General features: G+C 42.6%; 1 protein-coding gene across 1 annotated transcript in view; it reads left to right on the top strand.

Moving 5' to 3' along the window:
* Positions 1 to 19235, top strand: part of fat2 (FAT atypical cadherin 2) — an 80898-nt gene that overhangs the window by 22227 nt on the left and 39436 nt on the right. Inside the window, exons 5-12 of the mRNA XM_088374907.1 lie at positions 679 to 737; positions 1673 to 1984; positions 2193 to 2400; positions 6209 to 6348; positions 8882 to 8944; positions 9431 to 9643; positions 11096 to 11306; positions 13607 to 17668. Of these exons, the coding sequence (XP_088231033.1) occupies positions 679 to 737; positions 1673 to 1984; positions 2193 to 2400; positions 6209 to 6348; positions 8882 to 8944; positions 9431 to 9643; positions 11096 to 11306; positions 13607 to 17668 (5268 nt within the window). The remainder of the gene's footprint in view (positions 1 to 678; positions 738 to 1672; positions 1985 to 2192; positions 2401 to 6208; positions 6349 to 8881; positions 8945 to 9430; positions 9644 to 11095; positions 11307 to 13606; positions 17669 to 19235) is intronic.

Raw genomic sequence — 19235 nt, 5'->3', positions numbered from 1 at the left:
TCTATGGGAAGGTCCTCACAGTTATCTTCTGCAGCATAAGAACATGCACAAGAACAAGCTTCTGTTGGGGACTTTAGAATTTTCCATTGAGATAAAACTGTAAAGTTTGTGATCTTCCACTGAGCCACTGTCACAAATTGCACTGTTTGGTGATGGTTCAGCAAAGATATCTGAGCCAAAGCAGATGCAGCAAACACGGTCGCTGCCATCCTTACTGTTGATTACAACTCAGACACCCCTTCCGTTACTTTCGGTTTGTATTCGGATAAGCCAGTCAGGTGCTGGGTGCAGAGCACCTGTAAACATATGCTGTCTCAACTAAAGAGATGCCACAGTAGAAAAAAATCATATTCTTCCATGAAATTTCAGATCTTCTAATGCCATGTCGCGGAAAATCACAAATGGGAGGTTTTCCATGAATGACGGAGGATTGGCTCGAAGAAAAACATCAGTAAAATTTGCAAATGCCTAATCATGACTATAGGGGGTGGGACAAGACCTCTGTATTAAAAAATGAATCTTTATTTTTGTATATTAGTGTCTATTACTCACGCTTGGGAAATGGACATTCCAGCACTAATTGTGTGTGTGTGTGTTTGTGTTTGGGTGTTTGTGTGTGTGCGTGCATGCGTGCGTGTGTGTGCATGTGTACATGTGTGTGTTTGTGTGTTTGCACAGGTGTCATCAGCACAGTGGCAGCGTTGGATCGTGAGGATAAAGCAGAGTACAGTATTGAGGTGAGACCTTCGCACTTTTTTCATTTAATTCCTCATCCAGGTTCCTGCTGTTTTCATGTCACTGTCATTAAAAAACCACTTAAATGCATACAAGTACAATGTTATGCAATTCCTTGCAAATACGTATGATACAATGAAGTTCTGATTGGGATACTTTCCACACTATCCACTCCAATTACTGTATAATTAGATACAATTATCGCTAAGTGCAGTAGAGTGATATAAATGATTTATATGTTAGTGGTTCATATGGCAATGAGTACTTCTGATTTCACAGGAAATGTGGTTTTCCTTAGATTCGGGTATTAGGATATTTTCTAAACATAACTTTGTCCGATGTTTTAGCGGGAGGTGAACCCTCGTTTTGGAGACAGCCATCTTGAAAATTAGAGTTGTCCCAGTCTTGTACTGAATAAGGAAGGAGATGCTTAGTCCAATAAGGGGTATCCTCTCCATGTTAAAATTGGAACTAAACCTTAAACCAACTATTCATTGGAAAGCTATGCCTCTAGTTCTCAATGACTCATTTATTTTAAATATTCTGCAATTCACACCAAATACGAAATGGTTGGCTCCAATTACGACGTGATTCCTTGCACCAATGAAATCATTCACTGTATCTACAACACGATACTATCATATCAGCCAACATACTTTACACCAGACATGCTGAAATAGACTCCAGTCCAAATGCAATACAACATGATTTACTCTACTTACCTCCAATTCCATGATTCACTTCAAGCATCATGCAATTTACTCCAGGAACGGTTGAGTTTACTCCAATTCCGATGCCATAGGATCCACTCCAGCCAGTTATGAAACGATTCACTCAAATTCCAATACAATATAATTCAATCCAAAAATAATACTGTTCATACAAGACAAGATATGTTTTATTGCAATTATGATTTACTACAATTATTGTATGACAGGTCATAGTGTCCGACAATGGCTCCCCGTCTCTGCACTCCACCGCAACGGTGGTGGTTCGTGTGCTGGACGACAACGACAACTGGCCCAAGTTTACAGACAAACTTTTCCACGTCAAACTGCCCGCCCAGCTTCAACAAGACGGCCATCTGGAAGTCTGCCGAATGATCGCCCATGACGACGACGAGGGCTCCAACGCCGACGTTACCTACACGCTACAGGACGACCACGATGGCAGTTTCCAAATTGATCCGTTGACGGGTGTGGTGACATCACTTGGAGACTTCTGGCCTGGGAATTACACCATTCTCACGGTAGTAACCCCTTACACTCTCCATCAGCTAACATGATGAAATGAACCAACAGGATAGTTTAAAGACCATGGTGTCAGGGTCCAGATACAAATTAACGGTCCAACGTATGTACATGCTAATAAAAGGAGCATGGGGGAGTTACCACACACCGGGTTTCTAATTATGATTGCATTTCTAATATTACCAATTTTGACACTACATTTTGTAGATTAAAGCCATGGACGCGGGGAGCCCATCACTGTCCTCTGCAGCAAGGCTGGACATCGAGTGGGTTTCGCCCGAGTCCCCTCCCGCCGAGCCAATTGCCTTCGATGAGCCTCACTTTACCTTTGCTGTCATGGAAACGGAACCCGTAACTCACATGGTGGGCATCATCATGACTGAGACATACCGGCTGCGCTGGTTTCACATCGTAGGTAAGATATCTTGTGTTCCGCGTGTGACTCTTGGACCTACTGGATAAATCTTTTCAGTGCACTTGTATTTTTTTAGAGGTTTGTGTTTTAAGATGTTGATTTTTTTTTCTGCCGTTTTGTTGACGAACTCAGATCCATCGATGTAGTACTTGTATACAAAGTTCAAATCTAGTAGCAATTGCCCAAAAATGTGTGAAGGACTTTGGGTAGGACATCTGGAAATGACCAAAATGATCCCAAGAAGGCCATTTCAACATAGACTGCAGAGTTGCTGTGTATTTTCAGACATGGCTTCTGCAAGCTTTTTGTGGGTCTACTCTTGATAGACTTGTCAACCAAATCCCATCTTGCAATGAGAAACTGGCTCAAGGGTGGAATTTTCCTTTTTGAATTACTAGAATATAGCATTTTCTGACAAGTCATCAAACTTTACTGCGATAGCATTTGAACAAGATCTCTATTAATAGACTTAACCAAATTCCATCTTGCAGTGTGAAACTGGCTCAGGGTCTGAATTTTCCTGTCATCAAACTTTACTGCAATAGCATTTGAACAAAATAAAACAAAGTTCCTCTTTGGAAATGGCACAATGAGCTTCAAATGGCTGCGTTCTACTCTAAGGAGGGAAGGCTTGCAACTTTTTTGTGGTTCGTTATGACAGACTTGCTGTCCAAATGTTATATTGATAAATGAAACTGCTTTGGAGCCCTTTAAAATGGCTGCTTCAAAACAAATGTGACAATTTTCTTCTATGTTTCCAAGCATGGCTTCCTGAGATATTTGTGGGTCTATTTATGATCGACAGGCCTACAAGGTAAACTGCCTTTAACAAGTCTGGCTTTGAAGAACCTCTATAAATCGGCCAAAATGAGCCTGAAATGGCCCCTTCAAATCAGTGGCCGACTGTCCATGTCTTATCAGACATAGCTTCTTGAGACATTTTTATGGCTATACTCATGATAGACATGCCTACAAGTGATAGGTCAAATGAGTGTCATGCAACTTCGTGATTTAGTAAATAGTGAGCGTGTCAATGTGATGGATGGTAGGGGTCTAGGTGTCAGCAATTTATTCAGTTTTTCATCAGTGAGGATAAATCAGCAGCATTCCGTCTATCATCAGTTGACAGGTCGCCACAGGCGGGGACGACCAGCCTATCCTTCACTTTACATGTGAAAATCCACACTTTTGGCTTTGTCATTGTGAAAAGCGTTAACGCAAGTATCCACAAATCACAGCAATGGATTTCCATTCGGTTATCAGGTATTAAATTTATATACTGAACTATTTTTCTCATTCCTAAAATTCCCAAATTTCCACAATAAAATTCTCAAATTAACAGTATTTTTTGCAGTGATTTCCTCCTTCCACCTTTCTCCACTGACTCAAATCATTCCGACATCAAAATGTTCAGCTCATTCAGGGAAATAAAGAAGCATCATATTTCCCACATTCCCAAACGAAGAGATGTTTACATATACGATTTATCTCCTCCTTCTCGCCCTCCGTTTGAGCAATCCAATTAATTTCACAGTATTTCAGATCAGCATCAGTATTCATATGCAATTTCTACCGATATTGCATTCTTTAGTTAATTGTACAGTACAGCACGTTATCTGAGGAGCACATCTCTATGCTGTGTCAGCGGAATACTTTCGTTCTCACTCTTCCTCAGATATGATGAAGTATTCCTGATGGGGCACGCTCTCTCTCTCTCACTCTCTCTCATTCTTTTTCATCTCTTATCATTCTTTCAGTCCCACATGATAACTCACAGAGACAACTGGAGACTTCCTGAGATGGCTCCACTTGTTCTGTCTGTAAAAAAAACATCAACACGATGCCTTTTAGATTGCAGCGGAAAAGACGGAAAAGGCCGAGCAGGAAATGGAAGTGTAGGCGAGGTGCAGGTGCAAAGTTGGGGCAGGCAGAGACGTGGAATGGTGGTCATCAATTCCAGAAATCGCGATGTTTCTGGGGAGGGTGTCACTGTGGCTAATGTACCCCAGAGTTGCTTGCCACTCAGTATTTTCACTTGCTACAATTTTGTAATTTAGATAAGTTACGGATTACTGTAATTAATTTTATAAGTGCACTTACAGAATGTAATGTCCACACCTCTATTGTTGCATATTGACATCATATTTAACATATACACCTCAAATGTACCCAATTTGAATTATATTTAGTACCACTAATGTAATGAATTTGTATTATTATATATGAAGTATACATGTAAGTATACGTGACTATTTTTACCATATGAACCCCACATTTGTCAGATTTATGTAAGATTGATGAATCATATGGTGAAGCTGGTTTTCTTCCTTGGGTACTGCATCTCCTCTTTGTGACCTTGACCCATGTAAATATGAAGAAGAATTGTGGGGGGGAAAAAAAGTATGATAAGTGGAATTCTAGCACAAAGCCTCCTTTTGTTGGAACAACATGATGTTGTGTTGGTCTGGGTTTTTTCCTTAGTATTGACCACACAACTACAGCGTGTTCCATTTTAATGCCACCACATAAAGCACTCAAACATTAGTATGTAGCAATAGCATGGCTTCTCAAGGGCAAAAAGCTTCCTGATGCACAGCCAACAGGAAGTCCATGCCGCCAATTAAATTAAATCACTTAAAAAGGCCGCTAGTCACTTCATCCACTTAATTAAATCGAAACGAGTGAAACCAGTGTGTGTGCGTGTGTGTGTGTGTGTGTGTGTGTGTGTGTGTGTGTGCATGCGTGCGTGCGTGTGTGTGCGCGTGTGTGTGTGTGCGTGCGTGTGTGCGTGCGTGTGTGCGTGCGTGTGTGCGTGCGTAAAACAGGACAGAGAAAAGATTATTCAAGATCAACTAATCAAGAGGATGCTAAATATGAATACATGCAAAAATACATTTTCAAAAATTAATTTTCAAACACAAATTGCAAAACAAACTAAAAAGCCCACGGGAGGCTATGTCACACGCACACGTGTGCAGCAGATGATATGATTAATGTGCTAGCTCCAGTGAACAATCATTCATCATAATCACCACTATGCACAACAGAAATTAGATGACACACCAAGAAATAATCCATTTGGTTTAAAAAAAAAAAGTCCTTGGTGTGCTCGGTCATGTATGTGCAGCATAGTGTGATAAAGTTACGGTATAGGTCAGGGGTTCCCAAGTCCAGCCCTCAAGAGCCCCCATCCAGCCTTTTTTAGGTGACCTTCCTCCTACACACATGATTTGAATGATCAGGTCATCAATAAGCTTTGCGAAAGCCTGATATTGAACCTGATGATTCGTATCAGGAGGGTTGTAGTAGGCATGAATCGAAACTAGAGTGGTTAAGGGCTCTCAGGGACCGAACTTGGGCAGCCCTGGTGTATTTCATAACTGCCACTATGCACAATAGAAATAAATAGAATACTTAGAATACCGATAATCCACAAAGTTAAGAAACAGAATTTACGGCAAGCTCAAGTCATGCTAAATCCTATGATTTGGGCACAAGGAGGGGATGTGCACGCCACATGCCAGTCATGTGAGTAACGTTATCACCTTTCTCGCCAGTGAGTCACCATAAAACGATCTACATCAAATCATATTATGAATATGTTGACTAGTTATGCATGATCACCACAGTGCACAAAAGGAATAAAAACAATGTCCAGATATTTTTGCTCACTGCCACTTTGCACAACATAAATAAACAGAATGACTAGACATGAAGAAGAATATAAATGATCTACAGATTGAAGAAAATGTCATAATGTATCACATATGTAATCACAGCTAGTGTTTGTCATCTTCCTGTCTGTAAGGTGGAGATGAGGAAAAGGACTTTGACATCCAGAGGAACTCGGGCACCATCTCTATTGCCCGCCGACTGGACGCCGCCCGTCGCTCAAACTACAACCTGACAGTGCAGGTCACCGACGGCCACCACAGCTCCACTGTGCAGGTTGGAATGTGTAAAAAACACCATTTTCAGCGCCTTTGATATATGTGTCTGTGAAATACGTCAATTTGGTCAGTTCCAGTCAGTTGTGCACACAAAAACGTAAGCTAGTCTATGTTTTAGGAAGTGTCCCCCGACTATCCCCCATTATGACGGTTTGTGTATAAAAACTTTCTTTTAGTAATGTGCGTCTTGATCTCGTTCTGTCTCTTCTTTGTGTGAATTATACGGCACTATTTGGCTGGTGGATGGACATGCGATCAACATATCACTTTTCTCCCCAGTGACCGTGTCGCATTTCCCTCCACCCAGCAAAGCAGTGCCGCACAACAGCGGTCCACAGCCTTTTTACGAGTGTATAACAGTGATCAAGTCATCACAAAAGTCACGGAAAAAAGCCTATATAAGCCGCACTCGACTATAAGCCAAAAAGGTTCCAAATTTGAGAAAAAAGTCGCGGCTTATAGACCGAAAATTACGGTAATTTGTTTGCTAATAACCTTCAAATTGTTACTAGTTGTGAAGTGAAGTGTTGTGAGTTCACATACAGTGGTCCTGTCCCAATTTTTGTCTCACAACTCGAAGCAAAAAGTTTAGGTCATGTCATTCGTATCTCAAGGTCCTACTGAAGCAGTTTCGTCGTTAACCACAGTACTATTTGCGCTGTCGGCCAACACATTCAGGTAGGCTGTTGGCGCAGTTAGTCGGTGTCTGCCAGTTGACTGGAATTTTCTGTCACTATGTATTTTGCTTAGGTCAGAAGTAAACACCATGCCATTGACGCACAGAAGGACTGTTTGTGGGTTAGTGAGTTCACTGCTGCGAGTGCAATTTTCAACTTTCACTGACGCTTTGGCATCTGTGAAAGCCAGTATTATACAAAAATGTTCCACGCTCACTGCTAAGGGAAAAGTGGATGGTGAAAATCAGCAATTCCAACAAGAATGGACTAAAAATGTGCATGTATTGTCCCTCAGACCAGCACCTGACCCATGTCCTCAATATGCCAGTAGACTATGGCTGTGATAAATTTCCAATTTGGAATCACATTTTGAGACAAAGCATTGGAAAAGTTCATTCAAAGGTTTAGGGTCACTTAGAAATGTCCATATTTTTAAAATAAAACAACCAAGCGTTATAGAAAATGGATGGATTTTCCAATGAGGATAACATTAAACTCACCAGGAATACACTCTATACATTGTTAATGTGGTAAAAGACTATTTTAGCTGCAATATCTACATAGGTGTATAAAGGTGCATTTCCAGCAACTATCCCTCCAGTGTTCTAATGGCCCCCTGTGTTTGCTAATTGTGTTAGAAGGCTGATGGATGATTAGAAAACCCTTGAAACCCCTTGTGCAATTATGTTAGTTTTCATGGAAAACACTAAATTGCCTTGGTGACCCCAAACCTTTGAAAGGAAGTGTATCCAAATAAATACAAGAAATTTTAAATTGTCAAGCAAGCTTCTTCTCACATTGATGGCACAACAACAACAAAAAAGCAAAATAATGTCTGGTTATTTAGAGTGGCATAGAAATAAGGTGAGCTCAAGAGCCATTCTTCTGATTCAGAAAAAGCCCTGCATGACTCAAATGATGAACAAGTTTCGAAAGTGAACAAAAAACGGAAATTACACTTTTATATTAAGTAATCCTCAATCTTAGGTTCCTCAGCAAACAGACACAGTGAAGAACTGGCTGTCAATCTATTTAAGCAGCTGTGTGATGGAATACAAATGCAGTCATGACTACATTATATTTATTCATGAATTTCAATAGTTGTGAATGAGTCCATTAACACCAAGTTGGATTTATTCATTGAGCTCCGTGCAGTACATTAAAATATGATAATGCTCACCAGAAATTGTATGTTTGAAAATGTATATGATAAGTCAAAAGGGGACTTTAGTCGACATACCAAAACGGTAATGACTTTTATTTTAGTGGGTGATTTTATTGTTGTTGTGGTACCGTAATATTGTATGTGGCCTGACCAACGTCAAATGGACTTTTCGACTGATACAAAAAAAATTCTGGCTCTTGAAGAGTTATATTTCAGGATGGTAAACATCGGATGGATGGATGGATGGATGGATGGATGGATGGATGGATGGATGGATGGATGGATGGATGGATGGATGGATGGATGGATGGATGGATGGATGGATGGATGGATGGATGGATGGATGGATGGATGGATGGATGGATGGATGGATGGATGGAAGTTTTTCCCACTGCATTATGTGTTCAAAGTTTGAGGCATGAAGAAAAACTTTATAATAGTTTCAAAAAAGGGATTTTTTTCACCTGTTTGTTTTTTTCTTTCACACTTTTATGCCTGAGTGCTCTTTCACGCGAAGAAAGCGAGAGACAAAACAATGACTGATGCAGTGTGTGTTTGATTTGCACCACTGCTGAGTCAGCATGATAACAAACAGCTTTCTCTGTGATTTATTTTTATCTCCTCTATATTGGATGTCATTTCCATAACCTGGCTGGTCTTTGCTTCTTTTTTGTTTTTGCTGACCACAGGCCTACATCCGTGTTCTGGACATGAATGAACATCGGCCCGTCTTCTTCAAGACTCTCTATGAGGTGTGTGCTTGTGTGAATACTGTATGAGTATTGGAATTTTTATGTACATGAAGAGCAAAAGAAGCCTAAACTGACTTTAGTCAACGTTTCTTAGCATAGATGGAAACCTGGATTGAAAAAGGGTTTGCATTTGGAATTTATTGATATTTTATGGTAAAGTGAATGAGTTAGGATTTCAGGTTAGGCTTTGTGTTTTAGAGTTAGGGTTGATCTTTAATCAAGATAGTTTAGGGTTAGAGGTTTTGGGTCAGGCTCAGTTTTAGGGTTAGGTTTTGAGGTTTTATGGAGGATGAATGGGTTGGGAATAGGGATTTGGTTTCAGGTTAGGGTTCCGAAAAAGTCTATGAAAACCGCAAAACTGACAATTACCGGTAATACTTCAATGCTAGGGTTTATTGCGGTAATGATGGTTCCAACTGAAAATGGTTCGCGGTTCAAAGTGTCACTGCATTATTTCTCTCACTTACTGGTCACTGTGTCTGTCAGGTGAGGGTGCCTGAGGACACGGCACCCTGGAAGGACATCCTACACTTAGGGGCACGTGATGATGATGCCAACAGCAAGCTGGTCTTCTCAATTCACAGCAGCGTGCATCCCAACAGCTACAAACTCTTCCACCTGGATCCCAAGAGCGGTGTCCTGGCCACCACAGACAAACTGGACTATGAGACCATCTCGCAGCACACGCTTGTTGTCATGGTAATGGCCTCACTGTTACACCGTGGTGTAAATGAGTGGCTTTTTTTTTTCAAGCCTATGGTTGTGCATTGTCATAGATCTTACAGTTAATCATGCGTCACAGAGTCTCAACAAGGTTGAGATATCGAGATGATGTGTCAAGTCAAGTTTATTTATATAGCCTTTCATCACAAAAGAGTCTGAAAGGCCCACAGAACACAAAAATCAACGATATCCCCTGGTTAATAACCCTTTCCGAGCAAGGAAAAATCATGACTAAACACATTTAGGAGGTAAACAACATTGAGAAGGGTCCACAATTAGAGTGATCCAATTCCAGGATGACCAGGCTGGATGCTGAATGGGCAACATTGATCACTATGATGCTGTACACTGTGTTAATTAAAACAGCCTGAGAGTCCATTTAATAAAATGAAGCGTCGCAGGTACACACCTCCTACGTGTGGTTTAAGTAGATGTGAGAGTATAGAAATACTAAGTCAGATCCAGAAATCAATATTTTCATACAGTGGAGGCTGATTGTTTCAAATCAGTTTCTGTTTGGAAGCACAGTACACTATCGTCCACACGCATACACCTAGTTTTAGGATTCCTAGGTTCTTCATAGAGTTGATATCATGGTATGCTAGTTGTACTAACTTCATCTTGTTTTTCCTTTTTTAATCACTTCGCTGGTTTCTTTTATATCAAACAAATTATTTTAGGTGCATTACCTGACATGTTTCGGCGGTTTCTTCCGCCTTCATCAGAGGACACTCTGATGAAGGCGAAACATGTTAGGTAATGCACCTAAAATAATTTGTTTGATATAAAAGAAACCAGTGAAGTGATCATGGTATGGTGGTGGTGGCCACCAGTAGTGTTGGTACTGGGAGGAGGCAACATCTAGTCAGGCACTCCCCTAGGCCTCTATTCCAAACCAAGATTATACTGCTCTGTAGTTAATAGAATAGAAGATCTTTGCCGCTTGGTGCTTACCAGCCATCTCGAGCTTAATATCTCCTAGACAAAGGAGCTGGTCATAGACTTTTGGAAGTCCTGTTCAAAGCCTAGGCTGGAGGGAGCTGAAGCGCTCAATAGCTTTGAGGTCAGGGGATGGAACACAAAATATTTAAAACAACGGATATTCTTGAACTAGCAACTATTTTAATTCTGTTCGGGCCATTTTGACACCTTCAGGTAGTCTAAAGAGGCCGACCATCTCACCCCCTGGTAGGCCTACCCAAAGCATCACTCCCCCAGCCCCTAGCCAACCACCAACAACCAGTTAGGCCAAACATCTGCATGTTACTTATCAGCATTTTTTTTTTTTTATATATACTGCTCCCTTCATACCAAGCATTTAACTGACAGGAAACTTTCCTGAAAGCACATTTGTCACTATTGCTCTGTATGTCACACTCAAATTATCCTCAGTATGACTACATGAGATGTTCCTTCCTTCCCTCTTAGGTGCGTGACCAGGAGATACCAGTCAAGAGGAATTTTGCCAAGGTGGTGGTGCATGTGGAGGACTGCAATGACCATGCACCTGCCTTCCTGCGCACGCGCTATGAGGCCGCCGTGTCTAATGTGTCACCTGTCGGCTACGAGGTGGTGCGTGTCAAGGCCCTGGACGGTGATGCAGGCAGCAATGCCAACATTGCGTACTCCCTGCATTCCGGTGAGCAGCTTTTTTTTTTTTCTTTCAATTACACTGTTACCTTGACTTAAAAGTGTCCCAGTTTCCCAGTTTTTTTTAGTTATGAGTTATTTGGGAGCCAAAATATGAGTTGTGACCAGACATGATCACTCGAGTGAAGTGGGGAAGAAAATTAAATTAGTGGGAAGTGAGAAAAAAATCAATTAATCAAGGTATTTGTAAGTGGGAGAGCTGTTTATTGAACGGGATAGAATACAGAAGAATACGAAGTGAGAATACTTGCAAGGAGGCCACAACTCATGCCCAGACGCTCACATGCAAACTTGCTGATGTCCTCCTGAAGTCACTCACAAGGCAACACCACTTAAAGCCAGCACTCACATGTTTCAGTGTGAACAAATATTACACAATATGAAACCAGTTTACTGATTTACATTTTCTTCCATTATACATTTTACAATAGACAGCTATTTTTCTTGACTCAAAAACAAGAAGCAAAAAATATGGTGTTTTAGGAATCTGGAACAGATGGCATTTCAGTTGAAATGCAAATTAAATACAGGCAAATAATTTGATAGACAAGTAAATTAAGGGCGGCTCGGTGGTGCATTGGCTGGCTTGTCCGCCTCACAGTTAGGAGGGTGCGGGTTCGATTCCATGTCCCCGTGTCCGTGTGGGTTTTCTCCGGGCACTGCGGTTTCCTTCCACATCCCCAACAACATGCTCGGTAGGCCGATTGAGCACTCCAAATTGCCCCTTGGTGTGAGTGCGAGTGCTGATGGTTGTTCGTCTCTGTGCCCTACGATTGGCTGGCAACCAGTTCAAGGTATCCTCCGCCTATTGCCCGATGACGTTTGGGATCGGCTCCAGCACACCCGCGACCCCCGTGGGGACAAAGCGGTACAGAAAATGGATGGATGGAAGTAAATTGAGTTTGAAGCTTGGTCACAGAACAAATTAAACTCATCGTCAAAGTACCAGGGTATTTTTTTTTCACCTCTATAACATCCCAATGTTTTCCCGCACTTTCTTCCCCCGAACCCCTACCACCCGCCATCGTACATCAGCCAGTTAAGAGCTCCACTAAAGCAGAGTGCTCAAGGACGCCATTATGAGACCTCGGAGTGTCATTGGAGTGGTTCTCGATTTCCTCCCCCAGTGATCATTTTATGTCTGGGATTTCCTGGGCTCAAGTCAGCTCTCCGTAGCTGTTTTATTGTTTCATTTGCGCCATGCACAGAATGTCACGGAACAAATACCGCTCAGCTTTGGCAAGGGATTTGTCTCTGATCCCAGAGCACAATGAAAAAAGAAAAGGGCCTACCTGGATGTGATTTACTGTGTGTTAGTTCCAGGAAAAAAGCTTTGTCTACTGCTAAGGTTATTGTTCACGCAGCATATTTGACTAAATAAAAAATGAAGAAAAGATTCATGCCAAGCAGGGAGCATAAAGAAAGAGTTGCTTTACGATCAAGTGATTTATCATTGTGCATCAATATGGATTGTAAAACTGTTCAATTGTACGCTAACAATACACAATTACTCTCCCTGTCTTGCCAACAAGGTTCCAAATTTACATCGACAAGCTAACAATTGGCTATCATTAAACAATGTTTTTGGAAGTGAAAATGAGGCCGTTGGAAATAAGGTCAACATTTTTTGCAGTGTGCCATTTACAAATTCACCTTTTGGTGCTTTTTCTATTTTCTATCTATTCTATTTCTATTCCTATCTTGGATAGGAATCTATCCTCTGCTCTTCACTGAAAAACAGTACCTGTCTTTGTGTTCTTTCAGTGTTCTTTCATAAGATGCCACAAAAGCCCAGGCGGGTAGAAATCAATAATTGGTGACAAAGTTTTGTTAAAGCGCTCATCTGACTGAGAATATGATATTTGTACATATATACTGGAGAAGCCAATTTTAACCTAGATTGTTAGTGGATGTTACAACAGTCTTCCCGCATGTAGCCTCGGATTTTCTGTCTATTTCATTTCGGAATCAAATCCTCTGTAAGTAGCTAAATGACTTTCTGATCTAACCCTACACTGCTCTTCTAGTGAATAATGTTTCAGTTCTGCCATTTAAGTTGAATGACAGTGACATAATGACATAGTTTGAAACATCGCTAAAATTTTAAAGAGTCCTTTGCGAGGGCACCTCCGATTTTTTGGCTTCTTATGAGATTGTTTGTGGATATTTTTAGCTGAAATGAGTCAGTTTCCTTTACCTTTGATACTACTTTGGACACCGGGGAAATTTGCGGAACGGCTACATAGGAAAAATTCCAACTTTGACACATTCTTTTCTTTCCTCTGACAGGCAACATCAACAACATCTTCTTCATCGATCAAATCCTGGGCTCCATCAGCGTGTCCAAACCTTTGCACCTGCAGCAGCAAGACCCTTTCCACCTCACGGTGAAGGCCACTGATCAGGGCTTTCCTCAACGCAGCGACATCTGCTCTGTCCACGTTCATGTCCGCATCGCTGACAACACCCCACCCGTCTTCCATGATGATGAATATCTTGCGGAAATCAGCGAGCAGAGTGCTTCAGGGACACCGGTGGTCACCATCTCGGCCTCCAGTCCAGCTGCAATAAATTACGGTATCGAAAGTGGCAACCAGAACGGAACATTTCACATCAACCGATACACTGGCATGATCACAATCCAAAATCATCTGGATTTTGAGACGTGTGCCTCCTACACGCTTAACGTTTCGGCATCCACTAGTTCTGGAGCTGTGTCCAGGACAGCAGTTTACATCTATGTCATGGATGAGAACGATAACGCCCCTATTTTTGCACGGCGTGAGTACACTGGACAAATAAGTGAAGCGGAACACATCAATAGCCTGGTGATGTCGGAAGATAACATGCCTTTGGTTGTCCAGGCTTCGGATGAGGACCAAGATGCAAATGCACTAATTGTCTATGAGATCTTGGAAGAGGAGGCCAGAAAAGTGTTCAAGATCGACAGTGGCACAGGTGCAATCTCACTAGCGGCGCTGATAGACTTTGAACGTGAGGCTGAGTATCACTTCAGCGTGCAGGCTAAAGATTCCGGGAAACCATCACTGTACGCTAGCCAACCTGTCAAGGTTACTGTGCGTGTCCTGGATGTGAATGACGTCCCGCCACGGTTCTCTGCCACTGTATATGAGTCGTCCATCATCTTTCCGCCGGTCACGGGCACGGAGGTAACAAGGGTGATGGCTCACGATGCAGATTCTGCAGTCTCATACAGCATTGACAAAGGCCATCTCCAAGATGTCTTTTCTATTCATTCCGACACTGGAGTCATCACGGTGAGCAACGTCTTGAAGTTTAATCCATTTTACCAATTCGTAGTTAGCTCTTCAGATGGGCTTCACAGAGACTCTGCCATTGTGAGGGTGAATGTCACTAATGTCACAGATAGTGGTCTAAGCTTTGAGCAAAAAACCTATTCAGTGAGCGTTTCAGAGAACTTGAACAGTGTGAAAACATTAGCAGCGCTCAAACCAACAGGATGTTACCTAAATGAGCCTCTCTCGTATTCTCTCTTGAACCCCATGGGGAGGTTTGCAATCTCCCGGACATCCGGTGTCATGGAGACCACGGGCGTGCCGTTTGACCGCGAGGACACAGACGTCTACAATGTAGTGGTGATGTTACAAGATACAAGAACTCCACCAAGGACAGCCACCGCTCTGGTGAAAGTCTTTATAGACGACGTCAACGACAACCCACCTCTGTTCCTCAACCTCCCGTTCTCAATGACGATACCTGAAGATGTAGAACCGGGAGATGTTGTGTACCAGGCCATTGCCACTGACAGAGATCTGGGTGAGAACGGATCCATTGTGTACTCTCTGGAGGAGGATTATGAGCTCTTCAGGATAGATCCAGATATGGGAGATGTTTCCCTTCAGAGGCCTCTTGATTTTGACACCCTAAGCAAATATGTCTTGACAATCCAGGCGATGGATGAGGGGGATCCCGGTCACATGATCCAGGCACAGCTCAGTATTCAAGTTAGGAACCGGTCTAACCCAATTTTCCAAACACTTTTATATCCTCTGAAAGTCCCAGAAAGTGTCCCCCCCTTCACTACCATCTTGCACGTGCAGGCCAGGAATCCTGAAGGCTATCGCCTGACTTACAACCTAGTGGAGGAAAATGCTTCCAAGCACTTTCATATTGACTTCAAGACGGGTGTGTTGTCAGTCACTAACCCGTTAGACTATGAGAGCCAGACCCTACATGTGTTTACTGTGCGAGCCACAGATTCTGTGAGTGGAGCATTTTCAGAGGCATCTATTGAGGTGGAGGTTGACGATGTGAATGATAACGCCCCCTTTTTCTCTCAGCAAATATACACTGCCAACATCGCGGAGGGGCTTCCTATTGGCTCCTCAGTACTGCAGCTTTCTGCCTTCGACTTGGACTCTGGCAGGAATAAAGATCTGACATTTCACATGGCGAGAACAGAAGGCAACGAAACCAATTTCTTCGACATAGACCAACAAAGCGGATTGATTTTCTTAAAGCAAGTTCTGGACTATGAAAGCGTGAATCACTTCCAGTTGAGAATTCACGTGGTTGACAATGGAAGCGTCGCCCTTAGTGGTGAGGCTGTCGTCTTGGTTAATGTCACCGATGTCAATGACAATCCCCCAGACTTTGTCAGCTCTCATTTCCAAGCCTCGTTGGACGAATCTGCAAAGTGTGGCCTCATTGTAATCAAGATTCAAGCGTCCGATCCAGATGTCGCAGACACCAACAACCTCAAGTACAAAATCCTTTCAGGCAATGAAAACCACTACTTCAACATCAATGAGACCTCTGGGATCATTTCTTTCGCTAACATCTGCAAGAGGAACCTGGATCCGTACTACAACCTGACAGTGTCGGTGTCAGATGGCGTGTTCCAGAAAAGTGCGCCAGTCAACATTGACATGATCCATAGCAACAGACACAGCCCATACTTTCGACAGAGCACGTATGAGGCGGAACTTACTGAAAATGCAGAGGCAGGAACCCGTGTGATCCGGCTTGCCGCCATTGACCCAGATGATGGGCCTTATGGCAGTGTGGACTACACCATCATAAACAAGTTGGCGGATGAGAAATTCGCCATCAACGCAAACGGTCAGATTGTCACCACACAACCGCTAGATAGAGAAAACCCTGACCAGAGGGTAATCGCCATCAAAGTGATGGCAAAAGATGGTGGCGGTAAAGTGGCCTTTTGCACAGTCAAGATCATACTGGCGGATGACAACGACAACGTTCCACAGTTCAAAGCATCCGAGTACCAGGTTGCTATTCAATCGACCGTCAACAAAGGCTCCCCTGTCGTTCAAATTATGGCGTATGATGCAGACGACGGCAAAAACGCCGACATCACCTACACCGTAGATGAAGGTGAAGGGGCCACAGAGGATGTGATTGAGATCAACCCATTCACTGGTGTGGTGAGCGTCAAAGAGAGCTTGCTCAGCATGGAGAATAGGATCTTCAACTTCAAGGTAAAGGCTCGTGACGGCAGCTTCCCGTTCTACAACTCCACCGTCCCTGTGCGAGTCAAAGTGCTCCCTCCTGAAATTCCTCTGCCAATGTTTGTCGAGCCTCTATACACCTTCTCAGCTACTGAGGACACACCTGTTGGGACAGAGATTGGCTCGGTGAAAGCTGACTCAAACATGCCGCTCATTTACAGCCTGGTTGATGGTAACACAGTGGAGAGCAACCGAGACAAAGTGTTCAGCTTGGACAAAGAAAGTGGAACGTTGCTACTGGAGAAGACCATAGACCACGAGAGGACCAAGTGGTATCAAATTGACGTGTTGGCTCAGGCCAATCACAATGGAACCGACGTGGCCTCAATGGTGTCGGTCAGTATCCAGGTACGGGATGTCAATGACAACCAACCAGTCTTTGACGCCAACCCATACAAAGCCTACCTGGCAGAGAACATGCCGATTGGAACCACCATCATTCAGGTGACTGCCAATGACCCAGACACAGACACCAATGGTCTGGTCACCTACAGCCTGGAGTCACTAGCTGATGATGACGCCAACATCACTGACCTGTTCTCCATCGACGGTGATACTGGCTGGATTGTGACTGTGCGAGAGGCTGACTGCGAGGCATCCAGGCTGCACCGCTTCCATGTGCTGGCCACTGACCATGGTGGCGATGCCAAGCTATCATCCAGTGTCCTGGTGGAAGTAACGGTGGCGGATGAAAATGACAGTCCTCCGGCGTTCACCGAAGATGCTTACCATGGCTCGGTGGCAGAGAACAGTCGCCCTGGCGAAGTTATTGTCTCCATGACGACCACCGACGCAGACGTGTCGCTGGAGAACCGTCTGGTAACGTGCTATATCACAGGTGCTTATTTATTATAAACTTTCACAACTCACCTGAGTTATAATGATTTGTGTATTTTATTAGAGTTATTTTTAATTTCATCTTGACTTAATTTCATATTCTTGTGTGTTTTATTATAGTTAGTTTTAATTTCATCTTGACTGTTGCTGTCTAAATTCAGGCAGTTTGAATTCGTCTTTAAAGCAGAGTTTTTTCGAACGTCTATAAAAACATGCCAGAAATGCAGGAGGTTTAAGACATCTGGTCCAGCTCCGAACTTGTGAAGGTGCCACCATGTTCCGACCACAGAAAACAAAAATGTTTGGTAATTTAGATTCGCCCTTCTGTCCAGTAAACAACTTTAGAACCATTTAGTAGTTTGTCTGTGAGGGGTCCCTGGTAAAACGGCTCTTCAAACAAAATAATGGCAGACATGGCCTCTTGAAACTCTTAGGTATGCTCATAATAAATATGCATACCAAATTACATGTTAAGTTAAATTGGCTTTGAGTCTATAACAAAATAAAAATAAAAAATAGTCCCAGAATGCATTGCTCAAGTTTAACATAACCCTAAAATGACCACATTGTCAGTCTTTCTGTCTTTTTAGGTATGCCTTCTCGAGACTTATCATTTATTTACTATTCTTCAGACAGCCTCGCTCAGAAGTGATTATTTTTACCTTTTGTTAGCATTACATTGTGAAAGAGAACATAATGCAGCGTCTATCAGGTGCTTTCTCTGTGCGTCATCAATCCCACTGACGATTTACTGACTTCTGCTGACGATGAGGCCAGTTGGAAATCCCTATTAATCACCACTTCCCCAAGTGCCGATGTGGTGTTAATTGAGCCTCGATGAATCACAAAAGACGTGCACTGATGTGAATACCAACCACGTCCCCTGCAGCCAACAACAACAATAAAATCTCACATTGATGCAAATCTTTAGTATTTCCCCTTCAATACATGCCCCCAGACAGTCCAGTGTGCTCAAAAGGGAGATTGCTTGCAAAACAGACTTTGAAAATGTGGAACCAGCATAACATTGGTGCAGAAATTATTCATGAATGCAAAGGTGTTCAAAAACACCCGCTGTTAAAGATGAGTGTAGGACTGTTTGGTCATCATGTCACTCATTCGCAAGTTTATTACCAATACAGAGCACTTGGTTTTCACCACACATGTTCTTTGAGGTCAGCTTTTTACACACCAAAGCAGCAAGGTTGAGTTTATATATTAAGGTCACAAAAAGGTGACATGCTTAACCCGTTCCTGTAATTTTTATCCCATAATTTCCCAACTCACTAAACCCATTGCCAGTAGCTAGTCAACCAACAATGCGTTTTATTTTTTGCAGGGTGGTGCCTGTGATTTTAAAGGAGCCACAAGGAGCTTCTATGTCACCTGTTTTGGGGGTTTTAGCCATGTTAAAATGCTAATCCCGCAATTTTACCTCATATGATGGCGCAATGACCTAAAAAGAAAACGCAAGCCCAAAAGCACAAAATAAATGCAGAACCTTCAATGCAAATGTATCAAATACACAACAAGACTAAAGCAAAAAAGGATCCAATAAAGAGAAACTG

The sequence above is a fragment of the Syngnathus floridae genome, chromosome 1, assembly GCF_059516105.1.
Source record: "Syngnathus floridae isolate MCC-2025c chromosome 1, RoL_Sflo_1.0, whole genome shotgun sequence".
In the NCBI taxonomy this organism is placed as follows: Eukaryota; Metazoa; Chordata; class Actinopteri; order Syngnathiformes; family Syngnathidae; genus Syngnathus; species Syngnathus floridae.
The sequence above is the reverse complement of the archived record's forward strand: the minus strand, read 5'-3'. Positions and strand labels throughout refer to the sequence as shown.